General features: G+C 31.3%; 1 protein-coding gene across 1 annotated transcript in view; it reads left to right on the top strand.

The window, feature by feature from the left end:
- The window catches only part of LOC129216535 (protein patched homolog 1-like), a 76061-nt gene that overhangs the window by 51764 nt on the left and 2809 nt on the right, over nt 1–21488 (top strand). Inside the window, 23 exon segments of the mRNA XM_054850750.1 lie at nt 654–746; nt 878–1008; nt 2391–2532; nt 2678–2734; nt 2736–2771; nt 2773–2820; nt 3831–3872; nt 3874–3921; nt 3923–3991; nt 4840–4935; nt 5848–6095; nt 6693–6807; nt 6809–6881; nt 7259–7443; nt 8619–8931; nt 12734–12879; nt 13584–14036; nt 14560–14697; nt 15668–15810; nt 17140–17239; nt 18744–19016; nt 19466–19658; nt 20086–20183. Of these exon segments, the coding sequence (XP_054706725.1) occupies nt 654–746; nt 878–1008; nt 2391–2532; nt 2678–2734; nt 2736–2771; nt 2773–2820; nt 3831–3872; nt 3874–3921; nt 3923–3991; nt 4840–4935; nt 5848–6095; nt 6693–6807; nt 6809–6881; nt 7259–7443; nt 8619–8931; nt 12734–12879; nt 13584–14036; nt 14560–14697; nt 15668–15810; nt 17140–17239; nt 18744–19016; nt 19466–19658; nt 20086–20165 (3222 nt within the window). The 3' untranslated portion in view covers nt 20166–20183.

Genomic DNA, 21488 nt, shown 5'->3' with positions numbered 1-21488 from the left:
CCTAATAGCTTCAATTACCTTTCATGTTTTTGTGAGTATTATTTAATTTTTTTACAACGACGGTTTTTTTAAAAACGGCTATGACGACTTTTTTATTTGGTCCCCTTCGACTTCGCTATAAAGGAGCGCGACTGTGATACAAATATGTACATTTTTTTCGACTTAGTTTGAATGAAGTTTCATTTTGATCTTTGAATTTTGGTGATTCTTTGAAAAAAAATATTGAAATGTTATGGAAGAAATGCCTTCCATGCTTTTCCCCAGGGGCGTCCACTTGGGGGGGGGGGGGAGGGGTCATCGCGCAGACTGCGCCTTTGAAATTTTTAGGGGGTGTTTTGAATGGTATTTTTACTTTTTGGGGGGTTGGCTCTTGGTTTTAGGGGGGTCGTTACGTTATTTAGGGGGGTGCCCCTTGCTCTTGGGGGAGGAGCACCCCTGCTTTCCCAATTTTTTCAGTGTTATCTTAGTTGCTTATTTTTCTTTTCTTTTTTTTTTGAAATAAAAACAATTTTAACATGAAATGTTCATTAATTCCTACATTTTAAGTGTATTTTTTGTCATCGCTGTTGTTTTTCTTTTGGACCTATTTCTTAATGTTGCTTTGTTTAGATATGTGCTGCACTTTGACTTAAACACAAGCTTTGTTATTATAGGCAGGCATTTCATCAGCTTATCAAGAGAAACCATGTTTGCTTCCATCTGATGAACAGTGCCCCACATCAGCCCCTAACAAAAAGAGCTTTCAGGTTAGTTTTTTTTAAACTTTTTTTTTTCTTAATTCTTTTAGTTTTTGTGGGAAATTGTTTTCTTTAGTCCTTATTTGGTTAAAAAAAAATTTTTTTTGTTTGTTTATTCATTTATTTATTTTTATTTATAGCCTGTAGATATTGGTGCTACATTGACAGGAGGATGCTATGGATTTGCAACGAAATACATGCATTGGCCTGAAGATGTGATTGTTGGAGGTGTGACCAAAAACAAAACTGGACACATAGTGAGGTATGCTTTGTAGATATGTAATGAAAGGTTTTTTTTTTAAATTAAATTTGAAAAAAAATTGCATCATAAGAAATACTTTTTATTTATTATAAGAATTTGTGTGAGCAAAATTTTTTTAAAGTTTGTATTAGGCAGTCTTGCATAATATAGACGAACAGCGCGAACTGTGTTCGCAGAAAATTTTTGGCTCTGCAGAAATTTTTTTCAAACTGCTAAAGGGAATTTTTTAAAATTTCCCAATTTATTTCTCTTAAAACCTTTTTTCAAAATCTTTTTAAAGCACATGTGTGAAAAGAATAATGGTTTTGGCAGTTTTCTTCAGTTGGTGAAAAATAAACACAAACTTTATGTTATTGTAAAAAAAAAAAAAGAATGATTTAAAGTACTTTTTTTGTCTCTTTCATATTGGAATATAAATTTAATTCTTTATTCAAGGGTGAGCTAGGCAAAATAATTATTTGCAGAAAATTTTCCTGTTAGGATTTGTGTTCGCAGAAAGCTTTTAATTTTATCTAAGTCTGGTATTAGGGGTCCATCAAATGTCATACCCGGGTGATCAATTGATCCCTTCCCCCGGATTTTAAAAACATACTGTAATTATACATTTTGCGTGTATTTTGATGTTTTTCCCCCCAAATGTTTTTTTTCTCCCCCCTCTCGTAAAATTTTCAAATGACAGGCCTGGGGCCATTCTCAAATTATAAAATTTTGAGGAGAGAGGGGTCATGAAATTGAATATATATATATATATATATATATATATATATATATATATATATATATGTATATGTATATACATATATATATATATGTATATATATATACAGTAAAACCTGTGAAGTTGACCACCTGTCTAAGTTGACCACTTTTTTCAGTCACGGAATTAGCCCTTATCATATAAATCAACCTTTGTAAGTGTGAGCACTAAAATAATGCACCGCTAGTGGTCAACTTACACAGGTTTCACTATATATATATATATATATATATATATATATATATATATATATATATATATATATATATATATATATATATATATATATTTTCATCTTACATTTAATTAAAACAGATGGAAAGCTATTTTCTTTGAGTAATTTTGTTTTGTATTCTGGTTGGTTTTAATATTGATTTGATGCTGATTAAATGGTGACATGTGACAGTTTATGGGAAGGGGAGGGGGGTGGGGTAATAACTATTTTTTCACTGTATATTAATTATATTTTTAATTTTTTGAAAACAGGTAATACAAATTGAATTTTATTGAATTTTTTTTTTTTTTTTTTTTTTTTGTTTAGTTTGAAGTTTTTAATTTCTAAATCTTTGGTCTTATAAATATTCTTTTGGATGAAATGAAAGTGCAATATTCTGTTTTCATTTTTAGAGCTGAGGCTTTTGCAGACAATTATACAACTAATGGCTGAAAAAGAAATGTATGAATTTTGGCAAGATCATATCAAGGTTCACAATTTGGACTGGACAGTAGAGAAAGCAAAAAAAGTTTTAGAAGCATGGCAGCGAAAATTTACTGAGGTATGTCTAAATGACAACTTCTATTCTCATGTTATGTGAATGAAAGGTTCACAGCTTGTGTTTCTTGCTTCTGCTTGATTTATTTACGACTATATCATTGTTTTGTTTTAAATTTGGGAGAATTAAAATATTTTCTTGATTATAGGCTGTGTACAAAGAATCTCAATCTCAAAATGTCTCAAGGAGAAACTCTATTAATGCCTTTTTCCACAACTTCTTTGGGTGATATTATGAAAGATTTTTTCGGAAATGAGCGTTACTAGGGTTGTTGCTGGTTATGTTGCTATGGTAAGTTTGTATTTTTTTCTGTTAATTTGGTGGATGTCTTGACATCAACCAAAGCTCTCATCATTTTGCAATTTTTCTAGGTTTTCTTGTAATCCCAAAACTTGTGATTGCAACTTTTGAGAATTTTGTGTGTTTTAAAGTTTTATTTCTAATCAATACTCTACTTTTATAAATTTAATGATTGAAAAATTGATTAATGGCCTGTAAATGCTTAACACCTAGAACAAAAAAAATAATTTTTCTTGTGAGGAGGTCATATACGAATTTATTACATCACTTATAAAACAGAATGGGGCATGCATAAAGTATGACTTTGTACATAAAATTTAATATATGATGGAAATAGGAATGCTTTTTTAGTGCTTAGGGCCATGGCTAAAATTCAGGCCAGAATAGGGATCACTGCAAAATTTTTCAATTTCCTTTTGAAAAATAGTGTTGGGTCGTATTCTCATGGACTGCCCGAACTCAACCTCTCTTCCTTTTTTGTGTGTTTGTTTGTATACCATTTTTTACCTTGTTTTCTTTTCTTTGTCAAGTATTGGCGAAGTCAAGTTTGGTATACCATAGATAACCATGGATTGAATTCTATTTGGCCATATGTATTAACTACAGGTTATTGGCTTTTAGTTTTAAAAATATTAATAAGATTAATGTCAGGAACTATTTTATCACTTGGTCATACATTTTATTCCCTGGACTATGATTGGGGGGGGGGGGGGAGCTCTTTAAGGCTTTCATTTTTTAAATCCATGAATATTCATTTATCCATAATTTTTTTTATTCTTAAATGTTCTTTGAAGAAATCTTTCGTTAAATTTATGGATATTAAGACAGTAAAGTATGAAATATGGAAAAGCGATTTCTTGATGAAAGCTTAAAAATATGACCATGTGTAGCCATTCTGGAAAACATTAGTATGTGTTTTATGGAGTTGTGTTAGTAATTCTGAACTGTCTTATGAATATTTTTTTCTATATGTTTTCATGCATCCAATTTATTTGTTCTAGCTTGTTTATGTCTTTTTCTGCCTCATGAACTGCTATGATCCTTGTGAAGTCTCAAAGTGGCATTGGTATTGCAGGTGTTGTTTTAGTCGCCTCTTTCTGTTGCAGCTGGTTTGGGTTTCTGTGCTCTACTCGGCATTGTTTTCAATGCTGCTACTACTCAGGTAATTGATCCCTAATGTTTACGCATATGCAAAATCTAGTGCTGTAAGCTTGATTTTGTAATTTTTCCTTACAGACAAGATAGATTCTTTTTTGATGACATCATTCCCAATTTTGAAAGCATACATCCTTTTGCTAGCACTACTACAATTTTCTCATGAGGTGGGGGGGGGGGGGGGATATGTTACTAGAATTAACTATTTGGCTTAAATCATGGGTTTTGAGTATAGATAAACCCCTCAGTGGATCCTGGCATTGCCAGAGTTTATTTTTCAGACTTAATAAAATAACATTGATTTAAATTAAAGTTTACATCAAATTAAAATTTATTGTCAATTATTCTCCTGTAAATAAGTCTAAGAACATGAACATTATCAGGAGTGAGATTTTTTTCTTTACATCAAATTCTATACATTCTTACAGAGTAAAGCATCATTTATAGGTCATTCAAGTGATTGGAGTGAAAGGGGGTGTAAATAATTTCTTTTTACGCCAATTTTAAACACCAGTAATGCAACTATATTCAATTATAGCAGTTTTAAGGTTCTTATGAAGTATTTTATGCAACTTGTAAAAATTATTCAGTAAAAGTTTTATATTAAAAAAAATATTTTTTAAACAAAAATAAATAAATAAATAAATAAAAATGTGAAATAAATTATGCTTATTTTTCAGTGTATATTTCCATTATTAATGTAATTATATTAAGTGGTTATTTTTGAACAAAGGACATTTTGCAAAATATCCTTTAATCTTTAATTTACTTGGAAGTTATGATCTTTAACAAATGTGTTTCTTGCACATGATATTTGCAATCAATGTAAATAATTTACTTTATTCTTTTTTTAAGGTCCTTCCATTCCTTGCCTCAGGCTTAGGTATGAATAATATGTTCCTCATTGCTCATCAGTATGCTCTAAGTGCCAAGTCAGAATCAAATTATAAGGTAATTTTTTGCCATTTTTATTTTAAAGATAAAACAAAAAGGTGTCCGTGTTTTAAGACTGTAATCTTATCATTCTATTCATTTCAATACTATATTTCCGTTAAATGAGTATGCACCTTTATGTTCCTTTTTTTTTTTTTGAAACCTTCCCTACAAATTGTTTACCCCATATCCCTACATACATTTCATCTTCATGTAAAAAATATCGGACCACATTCAGGCTCGGGCCTGAACCAACAAGTGTCCCTTCTTCTATTCCCCTCCACCCCTGTGCAGGCCTTGGGTTAGTGTTCTTAAAGCCTATTGAGGTCTTAAGAGCTTCAACAGGCAAGGCTATGCTACAGCCAACAAAGTTAAACTGCTGCGCAAAGCACTTAAAAAAAATCTACCTCTGTTAAGCAGTGCACAGTGGGAAGTAGATGCTATAATTCTATATGCTATAAGTTGTACTACTGTACTTTTTTTTTTCTTTCGAGAAGCTCGTTGCCTATTTTCTAACCTTAAATTGAAAAATTGCTGAAGTATTAAAAGATTTACAGTAGCACTTCAATTATCCGGTCTAACTGGGACAGAAGGCAATCCAAATGATTGAAAATTCAGATATCTGAGTAGTATGAGAATTAGCTAAACAAATCCTCAAATAAGCATTACCTTTCATTACGTCATTAAAAAATATTTTGTTATAAAATTGCTTACAAGACATTAAAAGTATTAAAACAGTTTTTACCTAATTTCTTGACAAAGTATTCACCCACTGTCTTCTGGTCCATTGTTATTTCTATCATAATTTAAAATTATCTGCTCAAATATATACACATTTGTGAAAGTATTGCTGACATATTTAAAAAAAAAATCTTTCTATATACAGTTATCAATTAAAATTAAAAATGCATATATTTTTCTTATTTTTAGGAGCTGCTTACTGGAGAAGTTCTCAAAAGAACCGGTGTTAATATTTCTTTGACTTCCTTCTGTAGTATATGTGCTTTTTTTTCGGCTACCATAATTCCTATTCCTGCCCTGAGGACGTTTGCTCAACAGGCAGCAATTCTTGTGCTCTTCAATGCAGCAGCTATTCTACTCATTTTCCCAGCAGTTGTCAGTATAGATAGCAAGAGGCGGAAATATAAACTTATAGATATCCTCTGCTGTTTTAAGGGGTGAGTAATACATTTTTAAGATAAAAAAGTAAAGATAAAAAAACTGTTACCCAAATGTATTTATTTTCATGGGAAAATGAAGCACCTAGAATTAAAGGGCGCAAAAGGGCCAAACTGGTCCTAACAAGGGGTACTTCTCCTCGATGAGTGACTGTTTACTGGTAAAATTTTTATTCAAAACAATATTTTCCTACTTTAAAAATTAAAAAAAACTTTGTACCAAATTTTGCATGTAAATCCATGGTAACTTTTTAGCAATTATAAAAAGTTTTGAAAAATATTCAAATGCTTTTGATTAAAAAGTTGAGCCTAATTTTTTCCTCTGAAAATAATATAAGTTTTTCTCTGATAAAAAAACATGGTCCAGAGTGTGATCGACTGAAAACAGGCTCAAGATTGAAGGGTTTCCCACCGCTGTTTTATAATGATTTAGTCTGCTCTTGATTTTTATGATTGTTTCAATTCAGTTGTTTTCTGTGTGAGTTTTTGATTACTGTTATTTTATTTTCATCGAATAAAGCATTTGGATTTTCACACCAAGTAAATTAGTTTCTGGGAATGAACTAATGCAACCTTGTTATGTTTCAGGAAAAGTAGCGATCTGACGGAACAAGATAAAGAACAGATGCAAGGCCTTCGGCATTCTCAATCTTGTCCGTCTGTTGTAGTACCTATAAGGCAAGCTGTTACACACGCACTACCTCCTGATGGAAGGCCATGTTGTTACAGTTCTTGCTCCATCTGCTAATCGGCAATCCACACGCTGGCAAACTACAGCCACACCAAGTATGCTATTTTCCTTTTTAGTTTTTTCAATTACCCAACAACTCTTTATGATTCAGTCTCTCACTGACAGTTGTGCAAGGTTTTATTTTACAAGTGTAAAAAAAAAAAAAAAAAAAAAACTGAAATGATGCATGAATAATAGCTTTGTTTTGGCAAGTAAATGCCTTTTTAAAACATGCATTTATTGTGTTCATGAAAAGCTTTGTTTTTTATTATTAATGTCTTGGTTCATGTGACTAATAGTCATAGGTGAAATAATCATGGAATAAAGCATTCTAGTTCACCTCTTATATAAACTGGCATCGCAAAAGTGGCTTGGCATATTTTGTTTTTAGAAAAATATGGATCTTTTAATGACGACAATTTTTTGCTTTCAGATCCTTCTGTTGAAAATTTGACTTCTTCAACAAACACTCCTGAAACCAAAGAAACTCCGACAAAAGAAAAAATCAGAGAAAAATATTTAAAGGTCATACACAATAAAAGTTACTTGAAGTGGTCTTTATTATCTTGGTTTGTTAGCAGTTATCTTGCCCCAACTCTACAGAAAACACCCACAAAGGTATGTGTAATGTTAAAATGTGAGAAAAATGGAGAGTCAGTGTTAATACTTTTATTAAGCATTTTTTGAAACAATGATCGTTAAAAATGTTAGGTTTTTCTTTTCAACAATGAAGTATGGTAAATATTTGCTAGACTGTATTGGCGTCTTAAAAAACGATAATTAATTAGTAGAATTCGGACAAAAGTGACCTTTTTTCCAGTTCATCAAAGAATAAATAAAAATAAAAAAAGATAAATCACTCAAAATATTAATATTTGCTTTTTGTAGTAAAAGTTGTAAGATAAGTACAAAAATCTGATAGCACTTCCACCATTGTGCTATATGTAAGTTTGAAATGAGGAGGGGGGAATATGCTGTAAGATGAAAGTCTGCTTAGTACTTGAAAAACAAGAGTTATGTGATTTATATATTAATACAGTTAAAATGTTTGGCTCTGAAACACTAGTGATAACTGTGTATACAAGGGTGGTTCAAAAAAACTTTTTTCAGCTAGAGTCCAGGACACCCCCTATTTTTTTAGGACTTACTAATAGTATTATGCTGTAAAAATTTTAGCTTCTTACTCAAATGTAAAGAGGGTGCTCAATAACCCCTAACTTTAACATTACCCGTATCATAGAAAATGTCACAAATTTAAAATCATTTAATTTCCCTAGCTGTTTTTTTTTGGTAAATAATTATTTTATTGCAATGTATATGCATATTACTCATGTATATTATATGTAGCATTGTTTTTTCAGTTCGATGTATTTTTCAACCCCCCTCCTCACACTTATGAAGTTTGGGGGACGGGGATGAGCACCTTATTTCAGTTGAAATAATAAGCTAAAATTCTTCCAGTATATTACTATCCACAAGTCTAAAAATATTGAGGAGTGTCCTGTTATCTAGGAGAAGCTTTTTTTTACATGTATTTTTGAAGTGATGAACACCTTAGTTACATAGATGTGTTCAAAAATCACTACTTTCGACACATTAATACTACTTTTTTTCATAAAGAGTATTTTAATAACGTTTTCTACACTTGAATTAATTTTGGATAGTTTTTGGTATATGAAGGTATTAATATATAATGTCTTTGCTCAGTGGCATTAAAAAGTTTTGTAATTTTGCTTCAAATTCTTTGTTTGTTAATTAGTCTGTTTACTTATAATGCTACTTTATTTTTTTAGTTTCTCACTGTTGTGTCATGCATCATCATGATATGCATTGGAGTTTGGGGAATCTTCCACGTAAAAGATGGATTGGATTTGACAGACATAGTTCCAAGAAATACGAATGAATATCAATTTCTGCAGCAGAGAGCCAAGTATTTTGGGTTTTTCAACATGTTTGCTGTGACACAGGGCAATTTTGAGTATCCTACAAACCAAAGGCTCCTCTATGACTATCATGATTCATTCACGAGGATTGAGAAAATAATAAAAAACGACAATGGAGGTCTTCCTGATTTTTGGCTTACAATATTCAGAGATTGGCTTCTGGGTGAGTTTTCGCTCTTCATCTCCTATTTTATTCACATTTGATCCAAAACTCATTTACAGTTAACCAGGCTTGGAGTCATCGATTACGATTATGATTACGGGCACAAAAAAAGGGGGATTACAATTATGATTACGATTATAATCCTCTGGTAAAACGTAATTACGATTACAGCAACTATCCGATTATGTAGAAAATGTAATCGATTACGATTATAATATGCGGATTATGATTTTGATTACGATTACAGACTTGTATTATAATGTAGATATATCACTCATTTGCATCAACAACGTGATTTTTGAAAATTATTATTTTTGATTTAATATTAAAGAGATAATTGCAACTACCGTGTAGTATTAACTTAAAGACTTTATTTTGTACTAGTGGCACCCGCACGGCTTTGCCCGTAATAGAAAATTAAAAGGTCTTTTGGTTCGCCTGTATATTTATGGTATTGTTGTATGGTGAATTTTCTCGCCAATTGGCTTGTGCCCATGTTACGGTTCCGCGTTATGAAAATTTCGTAATTTACTCGTCCATACGATAATTTTGCTCTTAAAATTGGAATAGAAAAAGAACCACTTCGAATTTTCGAAAAATCGCTTCGAGGTGCACACCCCCATGCCACGAACTAACTTTGTGCCAAATTTCATGAAAATCGACCGAACAGTCTAGGCGCTATGCGCGTCACAGAGATCCTGACAGAAAGAGATCCTGACAGAGATCCTGACAGACAGAGAAACTTTCAGCTTTATTATTAGTAAAGATTATTGCGCTGTTGCAGGAAAAGAGCAATATATGAAAGATAAAAATACGTCTAGAAAATTCTAACTGCGTACATTACACAATGCTACAATGATTGTACATGTATAAGCACTTTTATTCAAATGTATGCACTGCGCATACTGTTTTTGACTCAGCTCAGCTGTTCATTATTAATTTACCGTTGCTTTAGCCCTGGCTTAAGGGCGATAACTTACTGCTAAACTGCTCAACATTTTAGAGCTTATAATTTCTGAAAACTGTGTGGCATATTTCCCATTTGTGTGGTATTCTTAATTATTTAGTATATTATCAGTTAATTTAATCTGCAGCTATTAAAAAAAAAAGAACCTCGTATGTTTCTTTAAGCAGAAAAACTGCAATGTAATAAAATACGCAGAAAGTGTAAATAAAAGATACAGAACTAAACAACTGAAAATTTAAAAAAAAAGGAATTAAATGCATTTAAGTGTAGTTAATACTTTAAAGATATCTGTTTTCTTTTCTTCTTTTTTTCTCATTCTTTGAGAAGTGAAAAAAAAATCCAGCAATCGTTGAACTGGAGCAGTCGACGCAGAAAGTAGAAAAATACTTGGGTGGTATTATTTTTAGCTAAAGGATATATATATGAGTATTAGACTCCAACAACTCTACAGGACCAATTTAATGATCATTTGATAAGCTATTTGCAAAGGCTTTGATTTCATTCTTGAATCTATCACTAACTGAAGAAATTGCACTTTCACAAGTGCTAAAAGGTTTCAACTTAACATTCATAAAAAAAAAAAAAAAAAAAAAAAAAAAAAAAACAAGATTGAGCATAACATGCTTTGCTATGACTTCCACTTTTTAGTCATACAGCTTATTTTTTTGCAGAAATAAGTATTTTGTAATAATATTTATACATCACAGTTTTAATGCAGCAGTGAAGTGCAGTTTTTCTCACTTTAAAAATGTGGCATAAAAAGATAATTAAATTTCAAAATGTGTGTTAATTCCTTGATTCAATGAAACGTAAGCAAATTTTATAAAATCTATCCATGCAAACTTTTTACCTTCATACATACTCATTAATTAGGGATAATATCAGTTGTAAACATATAAACATACATTTAAGATGAAACTATGCAAGAAATTATTTTGAAAACATACAAAAAAAAATCTTCCTCACCAGGGTTTAGATTAGATGTCATGTACCAAAAAATAAATGCAATAAGTGTAAAGGCAAGAGTGTTTAAAGAATCACTGAAACACAAATGCGAATTCGGTTTTCTTTTGACAAAATCTTTTTTCAGTCATTACTACTTTCTCATGAAAGTATAAATACCCAAAAGCTTTTTGTTGCGCGAAGCTATGTTGTACTTTTGATATCATTGTACTTTTTCTGCTAAAATACGTTTTGAGGCGGCAATGTGCTTTGTTTGATTGCCTAACATTGACAGATGAAAGGGAAACTGATGAATGACCAATTGTAAGGATTTGGGAAGACTTCTCAAGAAGCTCTGATACGTTCCTGTTAAAAGCGCCCACAGGGTACTAATTGTTCTTAAGATAGGGCTCGATTTATGACTCGTTTGCAAACAGGGACGAGCGGGGACGAGCACTGAGTACTCGTTTAAAGAAAGAAGTCGTTTTCTATTTCATTATTGAACTATGTTATCTTTCCATATGTTAGTAAAAGGGCGGCTTAAATTTTTTCACTTTTAGGAAGTCAAGATTACGCGATTACAAGGGGGAAATTACGGATTATTTTACTTAGATTACAGTTACGATTACGCATGAAAATCCTGATTATGATTTCGATTACGATTACGGAAGTATCCCATCAACAGATTACGATTATGATTATGATTACAGAAAAACGTAATTGATTACTCAGATTACGATTACGTAATCGGCGATTACTCCAAGCCTGCAGTTAACCCTTGTTTATCGCGGTTAATTCATTCCAGACGTCATTTAAAGATTTAAAAATACACAAGTAGATGTACTATATTAAGTGATTATGTTAAAAAAAAAACAATTGCTTATTAAATCATAGTTATGATATTGTAAAATGGGTCCAGAAGTAATGTCATGCCTAGAAAGGGAGACAAGTTCATAAAATTGCGACAAGGGGAAGAGATAGGGAGACAAAGTGACATCACTAGAGTTATAATAACAATATGTTCTTAAAAATATGACATGTAACAATAGGAGTAGTAAGGTGAAATGTTACCAAGGGGGAAGGGGGCCAAATATGTAAAAAAAATTGCGACTTTTAAGGTCGGCCCATTAGTACTCCTTCAAAATATCATTTTACTCCTTCAAAACTTCTTCAATTTATTTCTGAAATTGAGTACGAACCCTGGATCTGTCAGAAATGCTTCCCATGTTTTCTCTTAACAAATGCTTTTTACATTTGAGGCAGTGAGAAGCAAAGGGATGCAAGTGGACTATTTTAAGTTTCGAGTAAAACGAGTTTAAAAATCAGATCCTAGGTAGGCTTTCATTGAAATTTTTTTCTAAATCATGCTGTACAGCAGCACCTACCAGGGGCTACTAGTACAATCTCTTGCCCCAAGACAGAGGAGAGGTTCACCTACCATTTGTACTGGTTATCTCCAAATTTTTAATTTTGCCACTTGCATCCCTTTGCTTCTCATTGCCTCATTTGATACACGTGTACTTGGCTCTTTTGTAATAAAAGAACTGATTTTTTAATTTTCAAAATTTTTACTTGAGTGCGATCAACGAGAAATGATAGCAGAAGTAAACAAAGCAATGGTTACTTGGAGATACTGTTGTGTGCTTGACGCTGGGATGATTGAAAAAGCACCAGTCAGATAAGCAAAATATTCATAAACGAAATTGCCAATCCGGTGAGTAATTCTTGAAAGTATCAAATGTTGGCCCCAAAAAGCAACCCTCTTTGTTTACTTCCTCTATCACTTCTCCCTGAATGCCCTATGATAATTTCTTTCAGAACAAGTTGTTATGCTGTTCTGAACAATGTGTCATGTTGTTGTGAAGTATGAAAATTGTTATTTTTTTCTTGCAGCCCTTCAAAAATCTTTTGATTTTCATTGGAAAAGTAACTGCATTAATCAAGAAGGTTGGTGTTCAAATGCAACAGAGGATTCTATCTTGGCATACAAGCTAATAGTTCAGACAGGGCGCATTGATAATCCTGTGGATAAGTCACTTGTAAGTATTTTAAGTAGCTATATTTTATTTTGCTACTAGTGCCTGTTTTGGTAGTTATGGTTTGAATTATGCTATGCTGTATTATTTAAATATGTATATTATAATGCTGTATGCAAATGTAGTTATCTGCTAATTGCTTATCTGCTCTAACGTGGGACTGAAGAAGAAAAAGTTGAAATGGGATAATTAATCAATAACTGAGTTATAACTCTGAAACTGAGATATTTTTTAAAATTTAATTTGTATTTTGTGTTCATATTCAAGAGAAAACTGCTACTGATTACTTAATGATGAAAAATAAATTATTTTTAAACTAAGTAAAATATTTTCTTGTTTTATTGCTTAAAATTTATTATAATTCTTTATTGTGTTTGTGAATATTCTGCATTTTGAACACTTTTCATTGAAAATAAGTTATTTTACATTTATGTTATCATTTTTCTTTTAAGTATAAAATTTTATGTTCTACCCTTTTACGTGACTAAAGCACTAAATTTGGGGCACACCATCTTTGTATCTTAAGAAATTTCTGTTTTGAGAATTTCTGCAACTTGCATCCATGGAGCAAGAAAATTGTTCAACAAAAAGAAAGCTACCTTGTAACATGCTATCTTAAACCATTTAATTCATGAATTGCCATTTTTTTTCTTTTTTTAATTATCGTTTTGAATAACATGAAAAATGAAATTCTTTTTATTTTCTAGGTTAATTCAGTGAGACTTGTGGATCAAAACGGAATTATCAATCCAAAAGCTTTCTATAACTACCTCACTGCTTGGGTATCGAATGATGCTTTAGCTTACTCTGCTTCTCAAGCTAACTTTGTGCCTGAACCTCGACGCTGGGTCCATGACCCTCTAGACGTTGAACTGAAAATGCCAAAATCTCAACCATTAGTGTATGCCCAGATACCTTTCTTTCTGAACAAGATGGGAAGCACAGAAGATATAACTGAAACAATTCGAGAGATTCGCATTGTTTGTGAAAAGTTTAGAGAAAGAGGACTTCCAAATTTTCCCACTGGACTTCCTTTCACTTATTGGGAGCAGTATTTGAGCTTAAGATATTATCTTTGGTTGTCCATTCTCTGCATTTTTGTTGTCATCTTCTTTGTGATAGCTATTCTTCTGTTCAGTTTTTGGGCTGGAATTGTTGTGGTAAGTGAAAGTTTACTATGAAAACTTTGCAGAATATATGTTTTCAGTGTTTGGCAAACTTAATTACTATTTTTATCTTTTTTCTACTTCAGTTTAAAAATTATTTGTTTTAATGTAATACGTACTGAACGTTTTGTTTGAAAATTTGCTTGTAATAAGATTAAAAAAAAAATTACTTTATTAAAAAATTCTTTGGAAGGTTACTGAATATATATTTTCAATTTGTAATATTGAACATATCAAAGGCCTCATGGATTGTCTTCACGGACCACATCTGACCCGCAGGTCATACATTGAGCACCACCGATTTTAAACATGTATTATTAATCAGTAATTTTATTAAGCTTTCCTTAGTTACATGAAATAATCAACACCTCTTATTTATTTATTTTTTTTTCAAGACAGCAAACAAATGATCTTCAATATTTTTCTATAACCTTTCCGTTACCTATTAAGATTATTATTGCAAACTAAATATTTCATTAAACATGTATTAATTATGTTTTTCATCTTCTGTTTTCAGGTATTCCTTTTAGCTGTGATATTAATTGAACTATTTGGATTTATGGGAATAATGGGTATAAAATTGAGTGCTGTTCCAGCTGTTATTCTTATTGCTTCTGTTGGCATTGGTCTTGAATTTGCTGCTCACATACTCATGGTAAGATCCCTTTACATCATTCATTTGTGAAATTAAATTATTAAGTTATGAATTTAATGAAGTATCTAGTTTTAAAATTAAAATAATGTTGTATTCTTAATTTATCATTTGCGAGGAAAAGTTTCTTAACATTGAAAAATGTACAGCAATTATTTGTGATACTTAAAAAAATTAACATGAAAGATGATTTCAATACTGATATAAAACGAAAAATAAGTGCAATAAAATATTAATCATTCTTATATAAGATTGGTAATTAGCAATGTTCCAAAAAGTGTCATGTTCGAATTCAGTTTAATAGATATTTATTATGACATTAATTTCAAACAAAATGAATTTTTTTTAAAGCATGTTTTCCCAATTGAGACAACATATATGAAACTCATTTACAATAGGAATAAATATATTTATGTGACCACATGGTTCAAAAAGTAATATAATAGTTTTTAATATATACTTGTCTGCCGACTGGATTGTTTCTTGCCGAAACGTTGGCCTTCTATATTTGAGCCCGGGTTCTGACCCGTGGCAGCCAGGCTATGAATTTTCCAGATGAAAAAACTTTCAGCATACATATATCAGATGATTATGCACTGGCTTTGAATGCTCTCGGCAAAATGTTATTCTTAGTATAGTCTCGCATTGAAGAGAACCCAGGTGCCTTCATGGAAACTGGACCCCAAAATTATCTGCCGTTAACAAATGAATCTTAATGGTGGCACATTAAAGACTGGATGCCATATCGTTGAATTGCACTAAATCTGCCAGTTACGCAACCCTCATGGGGGGGGGGGATTAATAGACTCGTCCAAAATATTTATTGCAATGATATTGAATTTTTTAAAACTGAGTTGTGTTTAACTTCTGTGAAACATGAGTTAAATTTCTTATTGTTCTTATTTCTACACATTAATTTTATAATTTTTGATAATGTATCATGTTGACTAATAAATCAATTCTTTAAATGTAGGGATTCTTGACGAGCATAGGGGATAGGGAACGTCGGATGGTTATGACTTTGGAGCAGATGTTTTCGCCTGTAGTTCATGGTGCTATGTCAACATTGATAGGAGTTGTTATGTTAGCTTTTTCTGAATTTGATTTTATTTTCAGGTATGTATGAATGGTGCTCTTTATATTTTCATTTAAAGAGCACTTATTTGTGTTTACTGTTTGTATTTTCGTTAAATGTATTTGGTGTTCTTGGTGGTAGTTTTAAATATTTGTGACAAAAAATAAGGTGAATGTGTTTCACTAATTAATGAATTTTTTAAAGTTTTTCATTTCTTATCAAATGAGTAAAACTTAAATGGCAAAGTATTTTCAGAGTATGAAATGATGACATACAAAACAATGCTGTATTTATTGTAATTTTTGATTCAACATAGTAATGTATTAAAGAGGGTTTTTTTTTTCTTTTTCAAACTTAACTTGTAAACTTAAAATATTCCAAAAATTCAAGTTTAAAAATAAAATTTAATGAATTTCTGGATAAATTTATATTTTACTTTAGGTGTGATTGATAATTCCACTTAAACTCATACCTAAAGTATTAACTAGCAAACTAGCAAATATTTTAAATTTGAACCTATGCCAGACCCAAACCACTGATTGAAGCCCTCTTCAACCAATGAGAAGGCTTCAAAAACCATGGTTTGGATATCTGACTGACTGTGAATGCAAATGTATTTCAATTTTTGTGGATGCAATTTTTTTTTAAATTGCAGTTGCTAGATTGCTCAAAGGTATTAAACTAGGGCGGGGGTTGAAATCATGTTTTTCATTCTTTGCTTTTAAAAATGACGTTACTGGTAAAAAGCATTAAGAGCATGATAAAACTGACATTCTGCTGAATTTGATGAAATTCTAAGTTATCAATGGGGCAATTTTGCTGAATCAAGTATAATACATGGCATAACAGTTTTCCCTTTCTGAAATGATTTAACTGTGAATTTAACTGGTTTAAATATAATATTTATGATACTAAAGCTAGACTTGACAATGAAGCAAATACTTTATTAAACTTTGAAATGAAAGTTAAAAGAAAAAATAACAAAAATGTAGAACTCTTTAACTGCAGCAGCAATATTCTTCCTCAGGATAGTTATTTGCATCTACTTATTATTTTGTTTATTTCTCTTTCACTCAAAAGAGAGGGAAAAAAACATTTAAACATGCAAAAGCTAAAAACTTTCCAATTTGTATAACTTGTGTGATGCCACATTTTAAAAGACATGATAAAATTGTACAACTCATTTTTTGATGATAATATATAGTTGGAGCAAACCTAACCTTACAGCGTTGTAAAGGCTACCCAGATCCTAATCACAGCATATGACCCTTCCCGTTTAGGTTTCCCCCAACTGTAAATTTTTAAGTATCTATGTCAGAATTTGTAAAAAGAGCTTAAAAACTAAAATCTTTATTTTTTTACTCCCTTAGGTATTTTTTTACTGTTTTATGTGCATTAGTAATATTAGGCCTCTTAAATGGATTTGTGCTTTTTCCTGTCATTCTTTCCGTTGTTGGCCCTCCTGGAGAGGTAAGTTCTAATCCATCATTTGTTAGAATTACAGTATTAGTTTTTTATATTAATTAATATAAAACATATTTTATTATATTATTATTTAATTTTTCTTCTAAACTTTTTCTGACCCATTCACAATGAATTTTTTAAAAATGGTGCTTAATGAAGTACTTCTGCTGTTTGTTATTTGTTGTGCAGTGAGATTCTGATTTTACGTTGTCCGTTTCATGCGCCACATCTGGCGTCACTTTCTGCTAGTCCCTGAAAAAGATCATACTAATGATATTAAAATATTCCCCTATTTATATAAACAGATAAAAATCAATTTTCATCTACAAGACAAACTTTTTTTAGGATTTTAATTTTCAAAGTAAATTTGTTTTACACCTGTTTGAACCCACTCTGGCATACTTTTTGTTCTGTCTAAGTATCCTTTTTGAGAAGGATTTCCTTTGGTCATCCAATCTTCCTTTATGTCAGTTGAGGACAAGATCTGATGACACTCTTCTAGAAAATTTTCTAGAATTTGTTGATGCATGTATCGTCTCATCACATTAGGAATTCCTTCAATGTCAGATTTGCTACCCGCTCTTTATGATAATGATAAAGATGAAGAAGAAATAATAGAAATTGCCCTCACAGTTGATCAAGCGATTCTAAGCATAAAAACTCTTTATCTATTTTTGTTTCTAAATGCCAACTAACAAGCAAAATTTACAAAAAAAAAAAAGTATAGATCATGCTATAAATGAAATTGTGTACCTTAAGAAAAAACAAGTAAAGAGAACAAATTTTTCTCACTATTTTATTGGATAAGAGTCGATTTTTAAATAATAGATTTTTATAATCCAATTTTACGTTTTCCTGCTTAGAATGCACCTGAGAGTCTGAGCATTATAAGTTTAATAGCCGGAGTGGGCCTGGCTACCATATTAAAAAGAGCGTGCCTTGAATCTGGGGGAATATGGAAATCAGATAAAAAAGTAATATGAAAAAAATAGTGAACTATTACTATGGTGTCAGAAAAACAATCCTTGTTTTAAAATAGTTGAGCAAATAAAAATGGATTAGGTTTGATAATTGTTTGTTGAGATTTGTGGTAGATCATTGATGAAAAATGTTTTTTGAACTGCGTGTGCTTTTTTGAAGCTTTACACTTTTAAAGTAATTACAGTTCAGTTTTAGAACATAAAATCCATCCATTGAAAACTGGTCAAGAAAATAACATGCACACTTGATTGTTCCTAGAAAAATCCAACTGAATGGTTAGTTTGTAAAACCAAGAGCGATCATGCATTATTCTCATAGTGATTCTCAAAGGGTTGCAGAGTGTCATGAGCAAAGGGAAAAGCTCCTTAATTTAAGCTATGTTTTTCTAGTTCCAAAGGCTGGTGCTAGAAAAATGCAGAGTTAAAATCTGTAGCTTAAAATTCTTTTTAATGTATTGCTTTTGATTAAAAATGAGTTGTTCCTATATTGTTGAGAAGTATGATGTATTTATATGCTGTATTGGTTTCAGGTTATTCCACTGAACGACTCTGACAGGATTCCTACACCTTCTCCCGAGCCATCACCAATTAGGCAGCGAATGAAACATGCCCGTCCCTTTGGCCGAAGAATCTATCCAAGATTGGCTTCTGAAATATCACTCTCTACAATAACTGAAGAATCCAGCTCATGTCATTCCTCTCATGAAATAATTGTACAGCCGGAAGTTGTTGTTGAAACGACAACAGTTACAAATACTTCAAATGGATCTACTACTGTTAATACCTCTACCAATACCCCTGAGGTAATTAAATATGTGTATGCCTATGTGTGTCTGTGTTGGAATCAATCACAACTTTAAAATTAAGTTATTGTTCAAAAAACTTCAAGGACAAGACATTCAATTGAAAAGCATATATAAATTTCAATCATTGAGCGATTAAATTTTCTTTATATAACTAAAAGTACCTTTTCGAAATATTCAATTTTAATTAATGTTCACTTTTTATCTTTTGAATGTTTAGTAACCAAAAATTAATTAAGGCATATTTAGTTAGTGTTTTCTCTAAAAGACTTGTAACGTAAGGTTAAATAAAGTAATGCATTGAATTTAAAGATGTAGCCTTAAAAAAACTATCTGTAATATAGTATGAATTCCTATTTTAATATAAAAATATCTTGCTTGGTGTTTCTTAATGCATTGATAATGATGTGTAGAATCATAACTGATAGCTAATACATTTTTCTTTTCAGAATACTGACAGCCAATCTGATGACAGTTCAAAATGCAATACTCCAAATGGTGAAAATGTTTCAACTACAACTACTACAAACACCAGCACAAGTTTTGGCCCCCATCCTTCTGTAACTACTCAGACTGCTGTCACAACAAGAGTAACTGCCACTGCTAAAGTTAAAGTTGAAGTTCATGCCCCCTTGTTGTCCAGTAAGAATTTCTCATTTTTGCATGTCTTCTTGTTGGTTACATGCTCATTAATATAAACGAGGTTGCCAAAACGTAGATTATTAGCCTTTTTCAATTTTTACCCAGAACAGTTTAAATCCTCTAATTTTTGGTTATTTAGAAACTCTTGGAGAGGTTTTTAAAAATTGAATTTTTCAAGCTTTAATTCTGCATACTGTTTACATGATTATGCTTTAAAATATTTTATTAGCAATTTAAAAATACCCCAAAAATAAATAATAAATGTTTAGAAAAATACTTCCTGCTGCTAAATCATTTTAAACCTATAGCTAAAATAAAAACTTGTTTTTCCTTGAAGTGTATAAACTCAAAACATTAAAAGTGTTTGTTAATTTTTTCTGCATCTTAGTTCATCTGTCTTAATGTGCAAAATTTATTTTTATTGTAGGTTTAGATAGCTCAAGGCATCGTAGAAGGCGTGATAGCTCCTCATCCAGAAGTTCCAGTGCTCGTAGTTCACCTACTTGAAAGTATTTGAAGTATACGGTAAGACGTAGTTTTTGGTTCTTTAACAGTTTTTATTTCAGTGTATAAAAACAATTTTGTGTATTTAAGGTGGGAGCCAAGGGGGACTGTCCCCTCCTGAAATAAAACTGCTCATTGTAAATAAGGATTTTAAAACTTAAAAATTGAAAATTGGAAAATTCTCATTAAATTTGTCTTGGCCCCCTCCCCCTCTCGAAATTTCTAATGCTCATATGTTACTGAAAATGTTCATGTCCTGCAACAGTTAACGATTCTGTTGATCTTGATATCGTGGTTTGTGACTTGCCTTATGTCTTAGTGTAGCTACTTTCTTTTCCAAAAAGTGTTTTGTATTTGAGTTGGTTTCTCTCTCCTGTTACTCTTTGTTCTCTGCATTAATCAAAACTCAATTCTTGAGAGATTTCCCTCCACTTTGTTTTGTAAAATTTAATTTTAGGATTTATTGCTTATGTAAAACTTGATTTCTTTACCCATTTTTTTTTTTTTTAACCTTCCAATCGATAGAATAAATGCCAGAATGAACTAGCTATTTAATGTATTAGAATTCAATTTTTAATGATAAACGCATGCTTTTTTGAAACTTTTCTTCCTAACATTTTTGTTTTGCAAAAATTTGAATTTTTTTGAAGATTAGAATAAAAATAACTACAGTAGTTGGAATTTAATTTCATAATTTGTAGCACAGACAAGAGCCTATATTTTGTAGATATGCAAACATTGCATTGTTTTGACATAAGCTTTTCAATTTTTTGAATAATACAGCCAGCCCTCCTTTATAGCAGTTAATCAGCCCATCCTCATCCCAACACAATTCTCACGCACTACAACTAACCAATGAACTGTTAATGGTTGATGACAGATTGCAGTTTGTGACACCTTCTTGAATGTTTTTATTAACTCTCCCCCCCCCCTCCCATTCTCAACTGGCTGCATTACAATCCTTGAAAAGAGAACTTGCCTTTCTCAAAAACTTATTTTTTTGCTTGGGAAGAAAATAATTAATACAAGGCTGTTAGAAAAGGCCAATGAGTGTAGTTGAAGAAAAAAAAACTAATTGATGCGGCCAAAAGTGGTGATGGTATATTTAGTTTTTGTCCTTTTTTTTAAAATAATGCAAAGCGTTTGCAGTTTTTAACTTTTTTGAAGTGTTTTTGCGTTTACAGTTAAGTTACAGTTAAACCTTTTAACTGTATCAAAAAATATATTAAATACCATACTGATACATATGTAAAGAATAATTAGCCTCATTCGTATTGCGTTAACATAGGTTGTTCGGAATTCTTATCAATTTGGTGGTTCAGTGAT

The sequence above is a fragment of the Uloborus diversus genome, chromosome 2, assembly GCF_026930045.1.
Source record: "Uloborus diversus isolate 005 chromosome 2, Udiv.v.3.1, whole genome shotgun sequence".
In the NCBI taxonomy this organism is placed as follows: Eukaryota; Metazoa; Arthropoda; class Arachnida; order Araneae; family Uloboridae; genus Uloborus; species Uloborus diversus.
The sequence above is the reverse complement of the archived record's forward strand: the minus strand, read 5'-3'. Positions and strand labels throughout refer to the sequence as shown.